The following is a 25,832-nucleotide window of genomic DNA, read 5'->3' as shown; positions in this document are numbered from 1 at the left end:
TGTTTTCATTGGATAGTTATATATGCATATATTATACTCTATTGACCATGTTTATAACATGTTGGCTCACACACAACTGTTTATATGTTTGTAGTTCTTTATTAAGATATTTGTTTACAGATATTTTGTTTTATATCTCCATAATGCGACTCCATTTTTTTGTTCGCATGTAAACGCCTATATTTATATCTACTAATGCTTGGGAAAGACTTGCCTCTAAAAGCTGTGTGCAGGAAAGTCTTAACCCAGATTAATAAAAGCATAGCATTTGATAATGTTCCCAGAAGGGGAAGACTTTGGCGTGAGTTGGTCAGTTTAAGATATATTGTAATATGTGGAACTAACAGTCTGTTTAATCACCCTTTCATTAATTTGGCTAATCTCAATGTTTGCATTCTCTTTATGTTTTATAGGACGTGGTGATTATTTTTGCAGTGGCAATGACTTGAATAATTTCACAAACATTCCGCTAGAAGGCAAAGAGAAGATGTCTAGCGATGCTGCAGTAATTTTACAGTGTGTGATTCCTTTGTCAACTTAATGTATTCTCTTTATATACAAACTAAGAGCCTGATTCATTAAGGATCTTGAATGAAGAGGATTCTTATTTCAGTCTCCTGGACAAAACCATGTTACATTGCAAGGGGTGCAAATGAGTTTTCTGTTTTGCACATAAGTTAAATACTGACTGTTTTTTCATGTAGCACACAAATATCAACTTTAAATTTCAGTCTACAAATAATCTATCAAGTATTTGTGTGCTACATGAAAAAAACAGTCAGTATTTAACTTATGTGCAAAACAGAACACTCATTTGCACCCCTTGCAATGTAACATGGTTTTGTCCAGGAGACTGAAATAAGAATCCTCTTCATTTAAGATCCTTAATGAATCAGGCCCTAGATTCTACAGTACTATAACAACATGCTTGATTCATTTCGAGGGATTGATTAAAAATAATTTATGTAATTAAGTATATGTGTTTTAAGTAGTGAGGTTTCAGAAGAACATATACTATACTAGTGATTTTGCCAGAAACCTCATACACATGGTGTACAACGTTGATAGACAACGGGCCACCTGGTGAGCCTTCTGCTTATGCCCCTAGATCTTACCTGCTTGATGGCCCTGTAACAAGATTGTTTAAGAAAACATGCAGCTCTTTATAAATCTATATGTATAATTTAATTATATTTAAACTAGAAACATAGAAAGATGTGTGTGCTCTCTTAAACAATTGTGTGTTAAGTCACAAATGTGTAATTTGTGCACCACTCATTACCACTAGATCTAGCTGGGTGATGCAGACCAACAGGCAAAAAAAATAACAAGTCAGGAACATAAATTCATTTCTCCTTCCGTCCCCTTGTATAAAACGTCATGTCACTCAGCTTCTCTATGGGATGCTAGATACAGCAGGTCACTGTCTGTCTTGTGTATGTGATCCATTTTGTAAGTATGTTTATACAAAATTAACCCAACCAAAGAGCAGGTGCAGAGAATGAATTATGTTTTAAGAAAATAATATAGTTTTGACGAGGGTGGTGTTGAAATACATAATTAGAAGGGGGGTAAGATATTTGAAAGGGCACAACACGTATTGTAGAGGAGAAAATAGTGGTGATTATATGAGGAAAGTGGAAATGGAGAATTAGCTGTAAGGAACCGTTGTGCAATATATAAATAAATGTTTCATCGTTTTCATTTTTCACTTGTAGGGCATTTGTCAGTAAATTCATTGATTTTCCTAAGCCTCTCATTGCTGTTGTGAATGGACCTGCGGTCGGTATCTCAGTGACCATCTTGGGGATGTTTGATCTTGTCTATGCTACCGACAGGGTAAGTTTACTGGCCCTTTACATACTAACAGGCACAGTGGTAAACATGTACATTTAAAATAAACAGCCGTGAATACCGATCTGCGACAGCGGATATATTTATGTATCATCTATTCTCTACAATTATGTTATGTGCTTTCTCCCTGTGTGGGAAGGGGTTTTCCAGCAGCCAATATATGCTGAATCCCAAAGAGAACCGTAATTAATGGAACATACAAAATATAATGATATTACCTGATTGTAATTGCAAGACGGCAATAATTTTACAAATTTAAAAAAACAAATATAAAACTAATGTGGCTAGGGATTTCATATAAAACTGAGATTAATATATTGTTATTGCGGTTTCTCAAAAGATGTAGAATTGGCATGTTATTTTAATAATAGTCCTGGTAAGTACCCTTAATAAAGATAAAAGTAATACATTATTCAGTGTTAAATGTATTTATCAATATGTGATATTGAATATAAAATGTGAAATTTACAAAACCATGAATACTTAAAGCATGAATCAATACATATTAAGTGACCATTAAGTAAAAAAAATATTTCGACAAAAGAATTAGAATAGTGGATCAGTCAAGATTTTTTTCCCAATAGGGATTGTATGATTCATATTGGAGCTGCAGTATCTTTTGGAATTATGTATATCAGCTAAATTGAAAAAAAAAGCCACTTTATTAAATATATTAAGTGACAGCATATAAAGCCTATAACATGTAAAGCGAGGCATCTTTTCTTAGCTGTTTCACAAACCCCTAAAATAAACATCACAAGGGCAATCTTTAGCGTTATTGAATGTCAGTTTAAAGAAACACTGCAAATATTAGAGCGGTTCAAATGTTTAGTTCCCAAGGGTAAAGAGCCATCTACGTTCAGCTTGTAGTCAATTTTTTTTCCTTCAGCTGTCTGGGGGGACACATAATGTAAACTTAAACTGGGGTAAAGCTCCACCTCCTCTGCTATCTGAACCCCTCCTTAATCCTAGTCTGACAATGTCTATATAGTGTCAGGAACCCCTCCAACCAGTACAACACCACCCGGAGTCTACTCTGACAGTCTGGTGTTCATTGGAGCCCCTAGTGGTGGGGACAGACTTGGCTGCAGACTACAGAGGGTCGTGTGATGTGTACCAGTTGCGGGGAACCCAGAAGCAGAGGGTAATGGCAGACAGCAAATCCAAAGAACAGGCCGAGGTCAGGGGTCACTTGCTAGGAAGAATCGTCAGGAAACACGACAGGGGTCGAGGTCACGAGCAGGTCAGCGGAAACGGAGATATAAGCCAAAAGGTCAAGGGCACAGGCAAAAGACAAATCCCGGAAACAGGCAGGGGTCATACACGGCAGGCAACAATCCAAAGGCTTAACTACAGGAGTACAGCAGCAGGCAGCAACACAGGAATCTGGAAGCTATAACCGGCAGGGAGGCTAAGCCCTCCCTGCCTTAAATACTGGAATGGACCAATGAGAGCTCAGCTCTCAAATTGCACGCAGGCTGTCCCATAATTGAATTAATTAGCCCGCAGGCTTGCCGCCCTGTTGCGCACGCGCCCGGCTGCCCTGTAATGCGGCGCTGAACTGAAAAGTGTCCGACCGTTGCAACGGTCGGCTGGCCCCCGGAAGTGACGTCCCGGTCGTCATAGCGACGGCCTGGACGGAGGTAGGAGAGTCGCGGCGGCTGGGCACCGGCGCGGCTCGTAACATATAGTATGTACTGTTAATTTAAGGAGACGCCGGCTCGACAATGTGCTCTACAAAGGCTTGTACATTGTCGAGCCACCACCTCCTTAAATTAACACCTCAACAGCAACATTAATACAGTCACTCATGAAAGAGACGTCCTTGTAGGCGCCTGGCATGTTCATTTATCGGAATCCTTTGAAGTCTGTATTACAAGCAGTCGCTGTCAAGAGCCTGTCGGGGAACACACCATCGGTGTGATCGTGTCTGGGCATGCAGTGTCGGGTTTGTCTGCTTCGTTATTAAGACCACCACCGTTACGCAGATCTAAATGAAAACCGATGCCTGAAGAGCAATTTGGCGCAAGAATGTGATTTTGTTTTATTCAACTAGCTCTTGGGCAGTCAAACTTGACCCAAAAACAATATATGTAAATATAATGTGAATGGCTCTATGGAACCAACAATGTAATAAATAGATTATTTTGCCTTTTTACATGCATACCACATTTACTGGAAATATATTTCTTAAAAGTAAACACACTCGCTGCTACTGCAGTAGCTTTGCCAAATCTTATATTTACTTAGGCGTTCTTAGTTAATTTGCAGAATCTGTCTACTATAACTGTGTTAAATACATTAATAAGTGCATACATTAAACCTCTTAATGTAATATTTAAAAAAAATCCCTGCAAGTTAATTGAACTCTTATGCAGGCTAAAAACATCACAATAAATTAAATACTTAAATTATTAAATAGCTATCTTCAATATCATAAATGCCTATACTCACAGTTTGAGCAGTAAATAAATATATAAAAACGGTACTTTTTGTGTTTTTGTGGTGGAGCACAAATCCTGGCGTTGCTGGCTTGTTAGATGATAACTTGAACACAACACACAAAAGTCTGCAAGTTTCTGTTAGTTAACATTAGTCTTTTCCTAACAACACTTATTGCGAACTTGGAGGTCACGGTAGATCATAATGATATTACACAAGAATACAGGCGTTTCAGATCACTACTACATAGTGCAGAGAGAGGCCAGCCACTGTCTTTTATGATGCAGCTTCAGTAGCAAGTGGTCTTAAGGGCATAACCGAGCACCAGCTCACACTTTCCTCTAAGGATACTCTTCGTTCTTTTATTCACGGACGAGAAAATAATAATCTCTTTTCTATTTCAATTGAGATCTGTTCGTATGCACAATTCCTGATTGGCAGCAATAATTGGCAGCCCTGACGATTGCAATATCTCCAATTTGGTACAGTCCTTGACAGTTAATGTCTGACTTAACTTATCTGCGGTACTTAGGGAATGCATACATAACTTGGATTATTTTTTTTTAAACTCTGTTCTCACTTGTTTTTATAAAATACATTTATACTAGATCAAGTATGACCTTGTGTCTTTTTTTTTTTTTTGTAGGCAACTTTCCACACTCCTTTCAGCCAGTTAGGGCAAAGTCCAGAGGGCTGTTCTTCATACACGTTCCCTCGGATTATGGGTCTAAGCAAAGTAAGTCCTGCTGTATAAGAAAAGAGGAAAGTCTGTACTGTGAAAAAAAACCTGAAATCATTTCCCTGGACACAAAGAAGATTGTTGGCTATGCTAGTGAACCATGGGTGGTACATTTCCTTGCAGATTTGCAATTGGGATATGAATTGTTAGTGCATGTGACTTGCTGCAGTTGGTTAAAGGAGGTTTTTCCTCCTTTTTAAAACAGATTTTCACTTAGTGATGAGCAAAAGTAAGCAGAAACCTTTGCAAGTTTGCAATATTTTACTGGATTAGAACTATATGTAAAGTATTTACCTCTCTGTCTGTATGTATTACCCAGTATTGTTTTATTAATGTTTGTTCCCAATTGTAAAGCGCTACGGAATTCGCTGGCACTATATAAATAAATGATGATGATTTGTGGACCACAATTTTCAGATACAAGGCAACGATTGTGTGTTAACCTGACTTGTCCCAAATTTAAAATGCAATTATTGCAGGAGAAAATGTTATGCAATGCCTGAAATTACAAATCCCCAAGGGCTTACTGTAATATAGAAATATTTGTGAGCTTCAGGTAGAGCATTACTTAAAGATTAATAAACTTCAGAGCTTTAATATAAAATTGGACATGCTTGCTTCACTGAACCTCAAACAGAACCGAGCTCGACCCTGCTGTTCCCATGCATTGTTCTTAATGTTCAATTCAAACACAGCTGAGGCAATGGGCATATGTCTGTTTGATAAATATATCTTGGTCCAGTGGGTATGTCGTTGCTAATTTAAATTCACACAATCACAAATTTAGATTTTTCAGATATCGGTATTACCATTGAAGCCCAATAATATTTGGGAACCTTATAGTTTATTCTTAACTTTCTGAAAAGAACATCAACTACCGATCTTTGACAAATCACTGAAATACCAGATCATGAATAATAAAAATGTTCACTGTGAGTAGAAGAGACACTTTATTACATGTGTGCAAAGATAAGTTTTTAATGGCAGGGTTATAACAGGGTTTGTCCCTGTACGGCGCTACGGACACTTAGTAGCGCCCTATAAATAAAAATTAATAATAAAAAATTAATGGCAAAAACTCAGGCAACTGTTGACTATAACGTCAAAACCTAATTTTGCTCATAATTATTCTCAGTACAGTCACAAGCTACACATAGCTTAATGTTAACTCCTGTACAAGCTATAAGAAAAACTTGGGGAGTTGTCTGCTTTCTGACATTTTTGGACCTGCAGGTGATGTCATAGCCAACCTCTGGCCATGCTTTGACACGGATGTAGTGTAAAATGATTATCGGTCTTAAATAGGATTAACACAAAGGGGTGTATATATACTAAACTGCAGGTTTGAAAAAGTGGAGATGTTGCCTACAGCAACCAATCAGATTTAAGCTGTCATTTGTATTGAATAAATGAAAACTAGAATCTGATTGGTTGCTATAGGCAAAATCTCCACTTAGTCAAACCCACAGTTTAGTAAATATACCCCAAAGACTCCAATGTGTTTTAGGGCAGAGACAAAAGCAATAGCTTTCTTGTAGAATTTAACTTGACTAAAATCCGTTACCATAATCTTCATCTAAACTAGCTGAAGTAACAAAAAAAAAATTAAATAGTCAGTATAAAGGCCTGACTAAATTGACAGTAAGCTATCGGTTACTACTTAGACCTTTTGTCAAAAACCCTGTTATAAGATCTTCAGTTCATATATTGCACCCTGTGTTCCTTTTAAGTAAAAAACATAGCAAAAAAATTACATATGGATCAGAGTTTATTTTGGTGATTGTTTTTTTATCACTCTTATGTGCCACTGTTCTCTGCAAAGAAAATTTCCCATCCTTTTGCCAGGAGACTGCATGGTGTGAAACATGCAGCACTCGCCAGCACATCCTCCTATAGTCTATTTATTAGCAGTGCAGTCACTGACAGCATGAGTAGGTACAGGGGGGAGAGAATATCCGCAAACCAGGGGAATAAGAGCTGTGAGCCAGGAAGCATAGTGTGATCCTTGCCACGCCAATCAGCCTGAATATCACAAGCTAATCAAAGCTCATTCACAAGAGAGCTGAGGTTCTCCCCTTAGTCTTTAGTTATGTTGCAGTAATCATTTCAACAACCTCTGCCTTTTGTGTTCCCCTTTAGAGGTGAATTACAATTCTGAATTCTAGCTAAAGAAGTATTCTTAAAAAAGAAAATAAACTTTCAAAAACAATGATTATCCATGGGAAACAGGACCCTTCTACAGAAACATGTTTTATCACTAAAGGATCTATATAACAGTTGTGCCTCGAACCTCGAAAAATCTAAAAATCCAATATTAGCATTGAGCCTTAAAATAATCTGTCTGTTGCTGAATGATCTGCTGACCATATATTTCAAATGACAGTTTCATGCGAGGAAATCTGAAAGCTGTTGCTGCATAGGTCAAGTATACTGTAGAAATATTGACAATCTCTGACCAATTATAAAGGTCTGACATTTTACGATTACACTTTCACTTTTCAAAGCTGATCCATGTTTTCTGTAACAGGCTGTAGAAGTGCTCCTTTTCAACAAGTTGCTGACTGCACATGAAGCTTGTAAGCTTGGGCTGGTCACTGAAGTTTTTCCAGACAGCACTTTCAAAAAGGAAGTTTGGGAAAGATTGAAATCTTATGGTAGCCTACCCAAAAATGTAAGTCTTGTATGCCATCTCTCTGGCTATATGATGCCACTAAAAGGACAAATAACTGTGGTGTGTACACATTATTCATATGTTTGAAACAAAGGCTTCAATATTCGTGCTAGGGTGTTCTTTTCCTCAAACAATATCAGATATACTGTACTTACTGTTACAGCGCAGAGAGACTGCCCTGTTTTGCTGTTACTACATGCAACCTGTGAAAATACATTTATGTTAATTAATGTCTGTGATTTCTTAGAAATTAATTGTACTGCAATGCTTGCAAATAATGACTCAAAAGGGGAATATTAATGTATTATTGCCGTCTCTAGCACAGCAAACAGCCACCATTGTTGTTTATGTTGGAGATGTCATTTATTTTACTTGCTTGGGTATATATATCCTGTAGATTCAGTCTCCACAAATATTATATTATATTTAGGATTTTTTACCAACATTGGTCATATGTAAATTTGTTCTAAAATTATTAACATTCAATAAGACATCCATTATCATTGTCTAACATGCACCAGATCAGGGGTTGGCACCCTATTTGCCATGGTGTGCCAGCTAGAATCTAGTCAAACCAGGTTGGATGTGTGTGTGTATATGTGTAAATAAAAAAAAAATAAAAAATATATATATATATATATATATATATATATATATATATATATATATATATATATATATATATATATATATATTAGTCTTAGTTTATTATGCTAATATATTATTAGTAATGGCACAAACATTCATTTTATGCCACTTTGTATTGTGCCACATGGTTGAGCCCTAAATTCATATCATGCCTCATAGTTGTGTCCCAGATTCATATCATGACACATAGTTGTACCCCCTTATTCACAGTATGCCACACAGTTGTGCCCCCTTATTCATAGTATACCAATTAGATGTGCCCATCAATTTGCTGCTCTTGCTTACCTTTGGAGACGCGTCTTCCTCCAGAAACCCAGGAGCTGCTTCAGTAAAGCAGCCGATGACGACCAAAATGGCTTCTTTACTGAATCGGTTTCAGTGCCGCTTGCTAGACAGAAGTGGTTTCCGTGCCACGTCTGGCACGCATGCCGGGGGTTGCCAACCTCTGCACTAGATAAATACAAACTAACTGCTGACCGGGTAGTGATGGTTTTTATGTTAGTTTGCTGTTTTATTTGATCAGTCCTCACTATGTACATTCAAATTAAGGTGGTTACACAACCTCAGTAGTCTTCTAAGCTAAACTCGGGGGAGAATCTTTGCATATTAATACTATATATATATATATAACATTTCATAAAGCCAGAAGTATTATAAGTTTACATTGGGACTAGAGATCTATGTCCCAGACACCCTCATAAGTTATGTGAGGAGAATTATTCTTTGAGGGAAAAAAATGTTTTAGAAAATATTATTCACAACTAAAATAATTTTATTGGGTCTTGAACTTTTTTTTTTTTTTTTTTTTTTTTTACTTTATCACATTTATATAATAACAGATGATCTTAAGATACAAAAGACATGTATATTTTAAATGCCTCTCAATTCACTCAAAAAATGTAACATCACTTGGACACAAAATGTCTTCTATGTTTGTAGATGATGTGCACTTTAATTGATTAATTGTGTACATCATTTATTTGTAATACATATCAAATAATTACAGTGCATTGCATGTTTAATGTATTTCAATGTTCAATGTATTTGCTTTCCAATTTCACTTTTCTTTTTATATGATGGTGCATATTGAAACATAATTATTGCTCTCAACAAACTTGATCTTAGTGTTTTGTATATCCTATATAACCTAATAGATTGCTATGTTTAACTTTTTTCAACAGTCCTTGGCTTTCTCCAAGCAGCTGATTCGGGAGACTGACAAGGAGAAACTACATGCTGTGAATGTTCAAGAGTGTGAACGCCTGAAGGAGCGCTGGCTATCGGAGGAGTGCATGAACGCAATTATTAGTTTCTTCCAAAATAAAGCAAAGCTGTGATTTTTTTTTTTTTTTTTTTTTGTAATGCTCTCTAGGTCCTGAAATATGTCATTTGATACTAATCTTATTAAAACCCATGAACACGTTAATTTTGTTGACCATGTTTCTATAATTATAATACCATACCATGCTATCAGATAATATTTTTCTTCATTACCGTTAATTTTAACTTTTGTTCAGGGAGTTAAGGACATTACATTTTGCTTGTGGGGAAAATGTGATTTTTATATCCCAAATATAACATTGCTATCTACGTGGACATGCAAGTGGCACATACACAAAAACTACAATCCCCTAGGGAAATGTAACAGTTTGTCAATTATTGTGCTTTCTTGTTCAAATATAGTGAAAACATTTCAAATGGTGCATATTATTCTGAACATACAAAATGTTAAAATGTTTATTTTAGATAACTATTGGCAGACCTTGGCAAAAATAGCATCCCCAAATAATATTAAGATTTATATATATCTATAAAATACACATCATACATTGCTAATGACAGACCGTTATGTATTAGTCTTGCAATAGTTATAAATTAATTGAGGTATTAAATGTTTAAACACAATGGTATTTGAAATGATAACTCTAAATAAAGAGATTTAAATTTTTGTTATTTATAAGGGATGATTTAGCTGTTTAGATGTATTCTTTCACCTGTGAAATACACAAAGGAATCGCTCTTAAATATCTCACTTGCTACTTTTGCTATAAACATTTTAATGTGTTCATGATATATATTGACTTAGGCAATCGTACATTTTTATTTTTTTTTTTAGTATTTTTAATTGTATTATTTTGTGTAGATATTTTTGAAACGTACCAAAAGGTGGCATGTGGATGGCATTTAGAGATCCTGCACATTAGTTCAGATGTATGGCCTACCACTCGCATAATAATTATGTAATTTGTAATTGTAATAATAAGAACATTCATATAAGAACAATGGATACAGATAAGCAAAATAATAAATGCTGGATGCAATTAAAAGTACAAATCACATGGCATACAAAACCAATCCAGCATAAGACAAAACAGACAGAGAGGAGGATGGAGAATGGACAGACATAAGACTCAAAGTACAGACATGAGACATGAGAGCTTGAATTGTAGAGGGAAGGGATAACGAGAGGCAAATGGGAACAAAAGGCATAGTGGGGTTCACTATGGTACAGAAATCTGCAAGATACTGGGGCCATGTTGTAGAGAAGTCTAGATGGGGCCACGATGGCGCAGAGGCCTATTTTGGCAAGGTACAGGGGACTAGAAGGTGCAGTAGCCATGATGGTGTCAGGGACTAGGTAGTATAGCAGTCAGGACAGTTAAAGGGAGATACGACAGTGGCAATGTAATCAGCAATAAGTGTTAAGGCAACATTATGGTAAAGCAATATTACTGTAGATCAGTACAATGGCAAAGTCAATGCAGTACAATAATGGTAGCGTTAAGAGCAGTAAACAGCAATGCAATGGGAAAATACTAGGAGGGGGAACTGGTGGCAGGAAAGCAGTGACAGGATCAGGAGTTAAGTGGTGAGAGTCTGTGGAAAGCAGGACTAGTAAGGGAAAGGGTAGGGCACAGAGAGAGCAGGAGATGAACAGTTGGATGGTGAGAGTGAAGCAGGCAAATAAAGAGAGACAACTCAGTGGTTGGCACTTCTGCCTCACAGCACTGGGGTCATATGTTCGATTCCCGACCATGGCCTTATCTGTGTGGAGTTTGTATGTTCTCCATGTTTACTTGGGTTTTCTCCCACACTCCAAAAACATACTAGTGGGTTAATTGTCTGCTGACAAAATTAACCCTAGTCTGTGTCTGTGCCTATGTGTGTGTTAGGGAATTTAGACTGTAAGATACAATGGGGCAGGGACTGATGTGGGTGACAAATATTCTCTGTAGAGCGCTGTGAAATTGGTAGCGATATATAAATAAATGGTGATGAAAACAAAGATATAATTATAAAGTTCAGGACCTATTAATAAAAAATGAAGAACACTAAACAGTGCTCTCCCAGTTTAAAGCATAATGAGTGCATCTTAATTTGAATTACAATACTAATATTAAAAATCCCTCAAAATAATATGGAATATTCAAGTCCTTCAAAATGGCAATATATTTTATTTAAACATTCCCATGTTCTTTACAGATATAGAGGATTTTTCTTTTACAGCATCAGTTGTCCCCAGTTGTAATTGCACTTACGATTAGATGATAGATTTTCAGTATGTAGTGAAACTCCTGAAGGGAATATTTTTCTTTTTCCTTTCCACACTCTTTATCCAGAAAGGTTAGACCTTCATCTCCAGGGGTTAGTGGTCAAATATGATGTTCTTTACACCTCTCTATGACTGACCGTTATCACCATTCAAAATGATCTCCCATGGAGGAAATGAGAAATATAAATAAAAAAGGATCTAGAGCCTAACATTTTGATATTTATTTAAAAAGTAAAGCCATAAAATGTATTCCAGACTCTGTGATCAATATAGTAAAACAATCCAGTATATGGATATAAGTTAGCCTCCCACTGAAAAAGGGACTGAAAGACTCCTTCAAATCGCAGTGAAATTAAGATGTTAGCCCGGGATAATTTGCTCTGGAATGAAGTGAAAATCGGCTCCACCGATGGAAAGCTTGTTAGCAGAGCGCTCACATGCTGCCGACTAGTTTCCATTTTACTGAATCTTTCTCAAGGCATGTGGGGGAAGGGCCTATAAATACCAGAACACTAATTAATTGCTCAAAAAAATATCACAAAGGATTAATAAAACAAAACTACCAAAAATATCTTAATGGATGATTGCATATGTGTTAAAACAACAGTCATTTTGAATCAGTGCCTTTTATAATACAATGAAAGATCATATGTAATCTTAATATTTCCTTGTGTATTATAAGGGGCAAATAATTTGTCATGTCAAATGAGGCTATATGTATATATATATATATATATATATATATATATATATATATATATATATATATATATATATATATATATATATATATATATATAATCTCTCTATTAATACCACATATTCCATGTTAAGATATTAGATATAAATAAAACAACACTGCTTTTCTATGTAGTATTACCTATTCTCCCAGACGGCTAGAGATTGCAAATTGCCTGCAGGAATTTCAGGTTTATTGTTGGCAGGTATCAGTAGTTGTTGCCTGCTCATTCAACTGTGTCGTTTAACTCTTCCTTACACTTTGTGAGAGAAAACACTTAATGGTAAATTTACTAAAAATCGTGTTTGGTGGCGGTTTTATTCCACCACATATCATCAGTGACTTAGGGCTGGATTTACTAAGCTGCGGGTTTGAAAAAGTGGGGATGTTGCCTATAGCAACCAATCAGATTCTACCTGTCATTTTGTAGAAGGTACTAAATAAATGAAAGCTAGAATCTGATTGGTTGCTATAGACAACATCCCCACTTTTTCAAACCCGCAGCTTAGTAAATCTAGCCCTTAGTGTTCCAAACCGCCGCATTTACTACAGGGCAGTTTAAGGCTGCAATGTAAAATGTCTGGCGATGGGTGGCGGATTGAAAACATCTAAAACGCTGATGCCATAAAGGAAGACTTTTGATTCATTTGATAGCTCAATAACTAATGATTGCCTCCGTAATTTATATGTGAATGGTGCTTCCTCTTATATTCTAAATGGCAAGACAGCTCAAACAGCATGCATAATCACCTCTTCTTTTTTTTTTTTTATGCCATGTCAAACAGCAGCTTAGTAAATCTGGCTGTTTGTATTTTGATCATGTTAAAAGTCGGGATGGAGAATTGTAAAGTGGTGGTTTATGAAACTGGTGGTTTGCTGCTCTTTAGTAATCTAGCCCCTAGTAAGCCATGATGCACTTACTTTGGTGTTTTTGCCAACCTTGCCTATGTTCGTCATTCAATTGTTAATACTGCCTTTAAAACTTAATAAGGAAAAATTACATGAAAAAATAAAATAAAAAATCTAGCGTAGAAAAAATCCCAACACGTCTTCCCTTAGAGTGAATGCTAAGATATAGTTGGGATCATCATATAATTACAATGATAAACCATCCACTTGACTACCATTGGTTCACTTGCAGGACCCACTCTGCCAAGCGGGGCACAGCACAGAAGAAGTCTTGTAGGCGGGAGTGAGAGGTGGTTAGCAGAGGTGAGACAAGGCGCAGGTCAGAGGTAGATCTAAGAGAGCGGGAGGGAGAGTATATTGATATGAGATTTAAGATGTATGTAGGAGTGGTGTTGAGGGCTTTGTAGGTAAGGGTGAGTAATTTGATTCTGGAGCACATGGAGCCAGTGTAGGGATATGCAAGGTGGTGCAGTAGATGTGGAGCGGTGATAGAGGAAGATCAGTCTTGCAGCAGCATTTAGGATGGATTGAACTTTGGATATATGGGTGTCAGGAATGCCAGATAGCTGAAGGTTGCAATAGTCAAGACGGGAGATGAGAGAATGGATAAGAGTTTTGGTAGCATGTTGAGTAAGAAAAGGGCATAGTCTATATTTTTGAAGTGGAGTCGACAGGACTGTGAGAGAGTGTGGATGTGAGTAATAAAGGAGAGGGTGGAGTCAAGTGGGATACCAAGACAGCGGGCTTGGGGGCAGGTGGTGACTCTGGCAGGAGGGAAGATAATAAGCTCTGTTTTGGACATGTTGAGCTTTAGGTAGCTTTGGGACATCCATGTGGAGATAGCAGAAAGACAGTTGGTTACACGAGATAGTACAGAAGAAGTGAGGTCTGGGGAAGAGATATAGATTTGGGTGTCATCAGCGTAGAGGTGGCCTTTTGCTGAAGAGTTCCAGAACTGATGTGTTTCGTATCGGCTATGAGAGTTTTTTAAGAGAAGAAAACTGGCTATTTGTGTATAGTCTATCAAATAAATAGAATGAACTTCATTGATCTCAAGGGGTCTATACACGATTAGATAATCAGATCAGTTTTTACATGCTCAAGCCAATCTGAGCCTCACAACACTGAGTACATTTTCAGGGGGAAAACGCAGGATTTGCAGAGAGGGGTTTCCACGCCACGCTGCCAGTGAGCGTGACCGGCATGAATGTGGGCGTGACCAGCATGAATGTGGGCGTGGCTATAATTTTGGACAGTGCTTAACTGCTCTCCAACTCTTCCTAGCCCCATCATATTCATTGCAATGCTGAGTGGACTACTGTTAGGTGCACGCAGCTCTCCGTTTTAGAGCAGAGCCGTGTGAAGAGGGGGACACAGCAGGAAAGAGAGACCGTGCAGATTGATACAATCAGAAACAATCTGCACACAAGCTGCACAGTGGCTGGTTCTGGGGAGTTGGGTCCAGCCACCTCAAGCATACAGTGCCCCAGGTTGGGAGGGGGATTTCCAGGCACTAGAAACCCCCCTGGGTGCACTCCCCCCAAGCATAAATATGTGGTTCCACTAAAATGCCCCAATCAAGATGTTACTGGCATATCTGGTGTAAGAATAACTGTAACAGGTACTTTTTAAAAGCAGTAATAGTATATCTGGACTTTGCATTTTGGATTTAATATAGTGAAATGTTTTTTTAACTTCCTGTCAATTCTATATACAATAAGAGGAGCAGAGAGGTCAAATTTAAACTATTCAATGGAAGAGAGACATAGAAAGAGAATTAAGACAGAAGATGGAATCAGGGAGCAAAACAGTAGCAAGGGAGAGTGACTATAATAAAAGGGGATTGGATAAGGAAGAGATACAGATCAATACAGGGCAGGTAGAAACTACCTTAATTAAAGGTTTGTGGAATCGGATCCAAAACAGATCTAAAAGAGGGGAAACTTAAAGGAGCACTATTTAAATAAGACCTAGCAGAAAGCTCAAATGAGTCCTGCAAACCAAGAAAGATGGCAGGGGTAGGAGTAAGACAGCTAGAGAAGAGAACTGACAGAAACAACACATTTATGCTTAAAATAGAAGCTTCAATAAAAAAAAAAATACAGACTGACAATCAGAGAGAAGTAGGATACTTGTGATTTGTGATCAGAATTAGGGGTCTATTTATGATCTAGCGGCAAAAACATAATATATTTTTTTATCACTCCTTATCTTGTTACTCCACTATTTAACAGTGAGTGATGCTCAGCTTCCCAGAAATACTGACTGGCAGCGGAAAGAGGACTCATGTATGCACACTGGAACTGCTGAAAGGTCGGACTTAAGATTCCTTTAAAAAAATATATATAATTACAAAAATAAAATGTTTTTTCTTTTTAAACAATATTTTTTATTAGAAGCATTCTATACATGTAATAATTATGACATCAACCACATGTTTTACAGTGTTGTAAAGGAAATAAATATATCAGCTTAAACATTGGAAGTTATCAAATAAAAAGGGCATTACATAAAACCTTTTTCGGAGACTGATAATTAATGATACAATTGAATCAGATATTCATTAAGACCAATAAACTGCTTAACATGAGTATTAGTGTGTTCAAAAAACAAATAGCATTTCTCAACTTATTCATTAGTACCTCCATATCCAGGGCCTGATCAGCCAATAGGCTGACCAGGCTGCAGCCTGGGGCGCTGGGTCCCAGGGTGCGCAGTGTCCGGCACATTAATATCTGGTTTTTATATTTTAATTATTTTTTTTAATTACCGATTCTCGCCTTTTCCTTCAATCTCGGGGCCGCCCCTTAGTCTGAAGGGGGGCGGTCCCGACTGTCAGCGGATCCAAGAATGAGGCAGGCAGCTAACAGTAAATCCGAGGATGTTCGCTGTCCTGCCAGAGCGGGCGCGCTGTCACTGCTTAGTGTGGTCACATGAGATTCACATCTCATGTGACCACACTAAGCAGTGAGAGCGCGCCCACTCTGGCAGGACAGCTAACATCCTCGGGTTACTGTTAGCTGCCTGTCAGAAGACAGAAGTGCCGGCGACTGCAGAGAGGAGGACCAGAAGACATCCAGGTAAGTTTTGTCTATAATATAATGGAGGAGGGTGTGATACAGGTGGCGACTGAGGAGGAGGGGGATTACCGGTGTGGGGAGGGGGTTAATTAATCGGCAGCAATGGTTTTGATGAACTGCCTGGGGGGGGTGGGTAATGAGTTGCCTGCAATGGATTGATGATTTTGTGGGGGGCGGGGGGAGGTTAATTAACTACCTGCAGTAGGCAGATCATTGGGGTGGGGGGGGGTGTAATGCTACTGCCTGTAATGGGATAATCAATTTGCCCTGGGGGGGGGGGGGGTAAATGAATTGCCTGCAATGGGTTAAAGAATTGTGTGGTGAGGGGCAATGTATTGGTTGCAATAGATTGATGAATTTACCTAGGGGGGGTTTCTGAATTACCTGCAACCGTTGATGAATTAGCTAGCGGGGGGGGGGGGTGTTAATGGATTGGCTATGGAGGGTTAATGGATTGGTTAAAGTGAGGTGATTCATTGGCTGGGGGGTGGGTGAGCAAATAAGTGGTTGGGTGGGAGAAGATATGGATGGGGTGTCAAACTTTCTGGTGTGGGTTTACAAAAATGGCTGGGGTAGGTGATAAAATAGCTTGTGGGGGACCTGATCTCTGTATTGTGTGGTAGTGACGTGGATGATCTCTGTAGTCTCAGCGGTCACTAGAATGTTAAATACTTGACAGATGGGGCTGGTAGATGTTAGTATATGATTATAAATAATTTGTATATATTTTATTGTTTATATGTGCCTGTACTAGGAGGTTGTTTTATATGGTCATAATGGAGTGTTGTGTTTGTATCTTTCAGGGTTTGTTAACATTCTTCACTATAATAACATTTTTGCACATTTTCGAAACAGGACTCTCAAGTTTCCAGAATCCAGCCAACTAGCAACAATGCTCCAAGTATAAGCAAGAAAAAACAACAGGTAGTCTACGCTGCAAGATCAGGTAAGAGAGAACGGAGCAATTTGTCTAAATTTCACTGCGGAATCTTACTGTAATGATATTTAAATATGTTTGCAGAATTAATTGTGTTCTATGTATTAATTTATATTTTACAATTTTGTGTGTGGTGTGCATGTATATGTATGTGCGTGTGTGTGTGTATATATATATATATATATATATATATATATATACACGCACAGTGGCCATACCGCCACTTCTACTGTCTTCATTGTAAAACTTTCCTGAATTTCCACTTTGACCACTGTTTATAAATGGGATTGGGGGGGGCGGCAACCAGTGTATTAGCCTAGGGCGGCTGGAACCCTTAATCAGGCCCTGTCCATATCTCCCGCGGCTGGAGGCAAACAACAGGCTTCCACACATATTCGTGACTCTCTGAATAAAAGAACTATTATAAGATAATAGGCTGATCTCCTGCAAGTTCCTTTAAATTATACCAGAAAGTGAACTTAAGACAATCATGAATCTGTTTTTTCGTGGTTAATGGTAGTGTATCAATATAACTTTCCCACGTTCTCCCTTTCCCTCCTTCTCCAGTGACACTTCCACCCACTCCATTCTAAAAAGAAAGAAACACTTTTCTCTAAACAATTTTACAGGGGGAGAGTCCCAGTGTGCACTACAGTTTTATGTGCTGCCGCACTGATGGCTAATAATAATTTTCTACTACCCTAGTAATTTTCTGTTTTTTGGGAATAATACCGAATATAGCCCACTCTAGGGTGAATGGGATATAATTAACCAAATCTCTCAAAGCTAAAATTCAGACTTGTAGCCAGAAACTCCTGACCAGAGAGCAATGCCATAAGCAATGATATAGATCTGCACCTTCCATACCACATCTATCACATCGGGAATGTGTAGTAAGTCCCATATGTTGTCTCCTTTGAGGAGAGAGGTATGAACCATGGAAAATATTTAGAAACGTTTCATAAATGCTGGATGGGAGAAGTTTACAAGATAGTTCCAAGGCCCGCAATAATTCTTTGACTGAAAGGGAGGGGAAAACAGACAACCATGTACCCAGTCCCACAGTGGATGAGGAAAGATCTATAGGAGTGCGTATATGGTTATAATGTAAAGAAATAGCTTTCATTTTAGCATTTGGGGAACACAAAACTCTATCCACCGGATTATCCCAGTCTAGTTCAGAAAATGTCCTAAACACAAAACTTAAATATTGTTGAGCTTGCAAGAGTGTCAATGGAAAAACTTCAACATTAGAAAATTTGGACACCGCTTCATTAAATGTTAAAGGACGTCTGTCTATCTTGTGTATCAGACAGTCAATTGTTCCGATTCCCCCACCTTCCATATGGAAAAGGGATAGGCCACCGCACCATCCTGAAAATCAGAATTCCTCAGGAATGGTAAATTAACCGATTTGTACCCATTCAGACCAGCCTTGTGGCGAATAATGTGCCAAATCTTTCTTGTAGACCATAACAAAAGATTGTCATGCATTTCCTGGGTGTTCTCCTGGTCATGCAAATGTATGAAACTGACTAAATCCAAGTCATCCAGAAATTAACTCTCCAGAAATGTGGGGTATAACTACTCTGAAGCCAGTCCCTGAGATATTGAAGCAGTGAAGCATGATTATAAGTTTTAATATCTGGGAAATGAATCCCTCCATTTGATTTATTTTGTTGCAGTTTAATCAAGCTAATGCATGATTTCTTGCCTGCCCAAATACCTTTCCTGAATAAACTATTCATTTGTAGGATATCTTTTTGAGAAAGTAGAATAGGCAGTGTCTGCAGATAGTAGAGCAATCTAGGAAACACAACCATCTTAATAAGATGCACTCTTCCTGTAAACGACAGCATCATATTTCTCCATCCCTGTAAATCCCTTTCCATTTCTCTTATACAAGTGGAAATATTAAGAGGGTATAAATTAGAAATATTTTTTGGTAACTGAATTCCTAAGTATGTAAAATGATTGGGCATCCACCTGAAATTGAAGTCATGACCCCAGTCCGGACTCCCATTCCTCTCTCCAAGACATAGCGCCAGCGTTTTATCCCAATTTACAGATAGGCCTCAGATCTTTCCAAAAGATTCAATATCATCAATGATATCTATCAAGGAGAATTCAGGGTTCCCTATATATATAATAGGATGTCATCGGCAAAAGCAGTTATTTTAACCTCTCTCTTTCCTATTTCAATTTCCTGAAAATTTTTAGATCTAATAAGAAGGCATATCAGTGGGTCTAGTCAGGGCCGTCTCTTCCATTGGGCACAATGCTCAGGTGCCCAGGGGCCCTATGGGCTAGTGGGCCCGCAGGGCTCGCAGTGCATGTGGGGCGTGACATCATCACGCCTGCCCGACATCCATTGCGGAGCGCGAAAACGATTTTAATCAGCAGGCAGCAGCAGTGACTCGGAAGAAAAGTGAAGAGGATCGCATCGGAGAATAAGCCAATTAAAAGGTACGTTACGGGTTTTGTTTATTTTAATTATTTCAAGGGACGCTGACGGCTGACCAGTGCATAAAAAAAGTGATTTTGTATATATATATATATATATATATATTATATATATATATATATATATAAACTTTTTTTACACACACATACATATATCTATCTGTCTATCTATCTATATATATATTTATTTATTTTCACACACACACACATATATCACTTTTTTTTTTTTATACATACATACATACATATATATATATATATATATATATATATATATATATATATATATTCACTTTTTTTTTTTACGTGTATATATATATGTGGGCCCCGGTGCACTGCTTTGCCCGGGGGCCCATAATGTTGTTAAGAGGGCCCTGGGTCTTGTGCTAGGTTAGATAGTAAAGGTGAAAATGGACAACCCTGTCTTGTTCGTCTATGCATAGAGATTTCACAACCCCTACAACCATTAACAAGTAACATCGTGGTTGGAATAAAATATAATCCCCTAATTACACCTATGTAATCTTTATCAAAAGTTCTGTATTGAAGTATTTTGAATAAGTGAGACCACAACACTGTGTCGAAAGCTTTATGATTATCTAAAGTCAGTAGACTGTTTTGAGTGTTTGGCTTAGTTTTAGAGGCTATCACCGAGACCACAGCAGTACGAATTCCCTTAACAGAATGTCGCCCCTGAACAAAACCCAATTGATGGGGAGTAAGAATTTGCAATAAAATAGTTTGCAACCTATCCGCCATAATCTTTGCCAGTAGTTTACAATCAGTGTTTAGTAATGTAATGGGGCGGTAGGAATCCGTTAACTGGGGATCTCTACCAGGTTTAAGAATTGATGTTGTATAGCAGGGGTAGGCAACCTGCGGCTCTCCAGGTGTTGTGAAACTACAAGTCCCAGCATGCTTTGCCAGTAGATAACCAGCAGATAGGTGGCAAGGCATGCTGGGATTTGTAGTTTCACAACACCTGGAGAGCCGCAGGTTGCCTACCCCTGTTGTATAGGCATCGTTGAACCCAGGACAGATAGTACCCTGTCTGTGGATATTTGTGTACAACTATACCAGAGCCACCGAAAGTTGTGGCTGTAGTAATTTATAATAATCATTAGAGAAGCCAAAAATAAAATGTTTATAAAATGTAAACAAAAAAGTAATTGAATTAGACAATTCTGGATCAAAGAAAGACTTTATTTAAATATGTAATTTCTTAAGTTAACAAAGAGATAACTTTACTAAATGTATTAAATTACAGTAAGTGAAGAAATACAATAACACAGTTGCAAAGTAATTAAATGTAAAAACTACAAAAATGGCATTGCTTATCCAGAGAACTACAGACTTGTATGATAACACTTGCTAAATCCTGCACTAAACGGGTCCTAGGGTACCTCAAGGTGTAACATATTTGTCAGAAAATATTTGATTGTAATGGTAAGACAATGGCTCTCATTGAGAGCAGACTATTTATGTTTTTAGAAATAACTTGTGTAGTCATATCTTAAGTAAAATATAGCAGAGAAAACATATAAAGACTACTCATTTTTAAATAATTTATTATAAAAAAAGTACAGTAATCTTTGTGATATTTAATTTTCCCATATCTTCCCAATAAAAATTCTACTTCTTGTGGTCTTGTCCTTGTTGGGGGTTTCCCCTTTCTTGGCTATAGTCTCAAAAGCAAGAAAGAGATCAGCACCACAAACAGCCACCTGACCTGTAGCCAGGGGCGGATTGGCCATAGACCCTACCAGGAAGATTCCCGGTAGGCTGATGGCCTAATGAGGCCGGAGGCCACCCCACTTTGTGTCACGGTTTAAGAAAAAATAAAATAAAATAAATCTTTAGCCGCGCGGGGGGGTTGGTGCAGGGAAGCAATATCAACCATTGGTGTTCAGTGGGCAGCAACAAGCAGCCAATCGCTAGGCTGCCTGCTGCTGTATGGGCTCCCAGGCTGCTGTTCGGCAGACAGGAAGTCTGACTTCACGTCCTGTCTGCCTGATGTGAGAAAAGTCGCTGGCCTGAGTAACTGAAGGTGAGGGGGGCTGCCTATACTAAGGGGGGGCTAGCTATACTAAAGGGTCTGCCTATACTATACTAAGGGGTCTACCTATACTATGGGGGGGCTACCTATACTATACTAAGGGGGGGGGGCTGCCTGTACTATACTAAGGGGGCTGCCTATACTAAGGGGGGGCCACCTATACTAAGGGGGAGCTACCTATACTATACTATGGGGGGGCTACCTAGACTATACTAAGAGGGGGGCTGCCTATACTATACTAAGGGGTAGCTACCTATACTATACTATGGGGGGGCTACCTAGACTATACTAAGGGGGGGCTGCCTATACTATACTAAGGGGGATACCTATACTATACTAAGGGGGGGCTGCCTGTACTATACTAAGGAGGGCTACCTACACTATACTAAGGGGGGGCTGCCTATACTATACTAAGGGGGGCTGCCTAGACTATATTAAGGGGGGGCTGCCTATACTATACTATGGGGGGGCTACCTAGACTATCCTAAGGGGGGGCTGCCAAAACTATACTAAAGGGGGATACCTATACTATACTAAGGGGGGGCTGCCTGTACTATACTAAGGGGGGCTGCCTGTACTATATTAAGGGGGGCTGCCTATGCTATATTAAGGCTACCTATACTATACTAAGGGGGGCTGCCTGTACTACACTAAGGGGGGGCTGCCTGTACTATACTAAGGGCGGGCTGCCTATACTATACTAAAGGGGGCTACCTAGACTATACTAAGGAGGGGGCTGCCTAGACTATACTAAGGGAGGGCTGCCTATACTAAACTATAGGGGGTGTGAAGGACAGGGAGGGGCTACTATAATTTGTGAAGAAAAGGGGGTTATGTTGCTATAATGTGTGATATGAGGGAAGTGAGGGGGTGCTGTCTTAATAGCATTAATTAACAGCGGTGGAAGGTAGGCTATTAATTTAATGGTGGCATTTAGGTGGGGGTTAATTATTTAATGTGTGCTATTTTATTTGTGGGGTGATGGTGGGGCAATTTAATTTATTTGTGCGCTATCTCATTAAATAGTGGGGCCTATTAAATTAAGATGGGGTGGCGGGACCTTTAATTCAAAGCTGATGTGATATGGGGCTATAAATTTAATGTGGGACTGAGTTTGGGTAGGAGAGTTATTTACTAAATGTGAATATGAACTATTTAATGCTGGAGATGGTTGTGGGAAATGGTAATATTAAACGTAAATGCTATTAATTTTTTACTGGGGTTGATTGGAGGGAAGTAGATCTACTTATTAAATGTGTATACTATTCATTTATTGTCAGGGCTGGTTGGAGGGAAATAGATCTATTTATCAAATGTGAGTACTATTATTTTAATGTTTGGGCTAGAGGGAGGCCTAATTATTTAATGTGAATGCTATTGATTTAATGCTGGGGCTGGTTGGCATTTTCTAATTTTCATGTACCCATTATTTTTTCCAAATAGGGCCTCCAGCATTCCAGTATCCAGACAAGCAGCAACTGATCTAAAGAAACCAGTAGCCACAGGTCGTGTAAGTGACAAGAACAGGTAGGAGAGAGCAGGACAGACTGCCAACTGTCGTGAATCTGATGGGGCAGTCCCGAATTTGGGTGACTGTCTCGCTTAGTCAGGATTTGGTCAGACAGCAAGGACAGTTGGTAGATATGTCCCGCTTCACACTGTACTGCTCGTGAAGGCAGAGTTGCGTGTATCTAACAGTAGTGCACACAGTTTTGCCTGTGTATTTGTCTAAAATTTATCTAAAATAATAACCCCCCTGTCTTAAGTGCCCTGGACCCCCCCCAAAGCCTTATTCCAGCTCTGGTGATACTTTAGTGGTTCTTGCATTGATTCCATTGCCTCCTTCTACCTTGCACTGGTCCCATTCTCAGATCACTTTGTTGAAAATATGGCCAGCCCCCATTGCACTGACAATATGTCACTCACCGGACCGTGAGTGCCTCTTCCCGGACATTTAGGAACCGTGGCCGTCCACCATCCTGAGGGTCTGCGCATGCGCAGCCCTTTTCTATACTTCAGTGTATACCCCTTTAACTTAATTGGCAGATCAGGCAACCTCCCTATATTAAGCACCTGTGGTCACTACCACGTTGCCTGATCTTGGAGTCTCATTCCTCATGAGTCTCTGAAGGTGTTCCTGTATTACTTGTGTATTCAGTGCTGCTGATTCCTGTGGTTTCCAAACCACTTCTACTACTGTGGTTCCATACCACTTCTACCATCAACTGTATCATCATGACTGTTTGCTGATTCCTATCCGCTGCCTCCGGGCACTACAGTCTTCTACACCACTTCAACGTTATTTTATATCTAAGTGACTGTTTACTCATTGCTATCCGCTGCCTCCGTGCACTCCAGCTTTTACCTCACTCACCTGCTTCTCATCAAGTCTGTTTGCTGATTTCTATCCGCTGCCTCCGTGCACTACAGTCTCCTGCTTGCAACTCGCCTGTGTTCAACATCGTGACTGCCAGCTGACTACTATCCGCTGCCTCTGTGCACTACCGTCTCCTGCTTGCAACTCGCCTGTGTTCAACATCGTGACTGCCAGCTGACTACTATCCGCTGCCTCTGTGCACTACAGTCTCCTGCTTGCAACTCGCCTGTGTTCAACATCGTGACTGCCAGCTGATTACTATCCGCTGCCTCCGTGCACTACACTCTCATCTCATCTTTGCTGTGTCTTCCTCGAGACTGCCGCTTTTCATTACCATCTGCTACACTTCGTGATTTACAGCTCCTGCCCTGCGCTGCACTCCTGTTTCCCATCGCTGTTGGTTCCTGTGGTTGCTACTGGTTACCTCCGTGTGCCGCTGAGTCCTGCCGCTGTGGTCAGCGCTATCGTCCATCTCCTGCTGATCCACTCTCCACGCCTTCACGTGTTCCACTGGCCTCCACCCTCCTGTCAGCATTGGATTTGTATCTCTTCTACTACCCTCTGCTGGATCATCTCCATTCTCCTGGGTTTCCTATGAGTCCAGTTCCACGTGTTGCTGACTCCTGTGGATTCGTGTCCCTGTCGGTCTACTCACCTGTGCGCTGCACCTGCTAGACCGCTGCTTCTCCTATCCAGGGACTTCCTATCCAGTCGGTCTCCAGCCGCTCAGGTACCGCTGCAATCCCATCTGACTGCTACTGCTGAACCACGGTATGCATACTTCTCATTGACTGTGCTGTGTATTGCATATCTTGCTGGACTGTGTTTGGTTCTCTCTGGAGTCTGCTATCCGCTGAGTCTATTGCCATCATTGACTGTGTTATCATTGTGCTGGACTACTTCAAGAGACTTTCTAGATTGCAGACCTGATCAGTCATTTACATATATATATACCTATATTGTGCATATTACTGTGGATCGTGTATAAGGTGCCTGTGTATATCCTGTGTTGCAGTCTTCCCCCGTGCACCTCCTCACATATATATGCAGTGGTACAACTTGCTGATGTCAGACCACTGATCCCTGTTTCCGGTATCACCTGTTCCATTATCCTCTCACATAGCAGTGGTACAACTTGCTACCGCAGACCACTGACTACCTGGATACCTCCACTTGGATTCCATTCCTTCACTCAGACAGCGGTACCACTTGCTACCCGCAGACCGCTGACTCTCATCACCTCCTTGTCTCTGTTGGACATTCCTCCTCACTATAGCAGTGGTACAACTTGCTATCGCAGACCACTGACTACCTTCACGTGTCCTTGTCCATACAGTTCCTTGTGTATCATTACCTCATTATTA

The 25,832-nt window shown here is 39.3% G+C and overlaps 1 protein-coding gene across 1 annotated transcript in view; it reads left to right on the top strand.

Moving 5' to 3' along the window:
• LOC142158758 (enoyl-CoA delta isomerase 2-like) overlaps window positions 1-10,307 on the top strand; it is a 34,361-nt gene extending 24,054 nt beyond the window's left edge. Inside the window, exons 6-10 of the mRNA XM_075213007.1 lie at window positions 414-516; window positions 1,719-1,839; window positions 4,943-5,032; window positions 7,563-7,706; window positions 9,536-10,307. Coding sequence (XP_075069108.1) covers window positions 414-516; window positions 1,719-1,839; window positions 4,943-5,032; window positions 7,563-7,706; window positions 9,536-9,691 — 614 coding nt within the window. The 3' untranslated portion in view covers window positions 9,692-10,307. The remainder of the gene's footprint in view (window positions 1-413; window positions 517-1,718; window positions 1,840-4,942; window positions 5,033-7,562; window positions 7,707-9,535) is intronic.
• Window positions 10,308-25,832: the final 15,525 nt, after the last annotated feature.

The sequence above is a fragment of the Mixophyes fleayi genome, chromosome 5, assembly GCF_038048845.1.
Source record: "Mixophyes fleayi isolate aMixFle1 chromosome 5, aMixFle1.hap1, whole genome shotgun sequence".
Classification (NCBI taxonomy): Eukaryota; Metazoa; Chordata; class Amphibia; order Anura; family Limnodynastidae; genus Mixophyes; species Mixophyes fleayi.
This window is presented reverse-complemented; position numbering and strand designations above follow the sequence as displayed.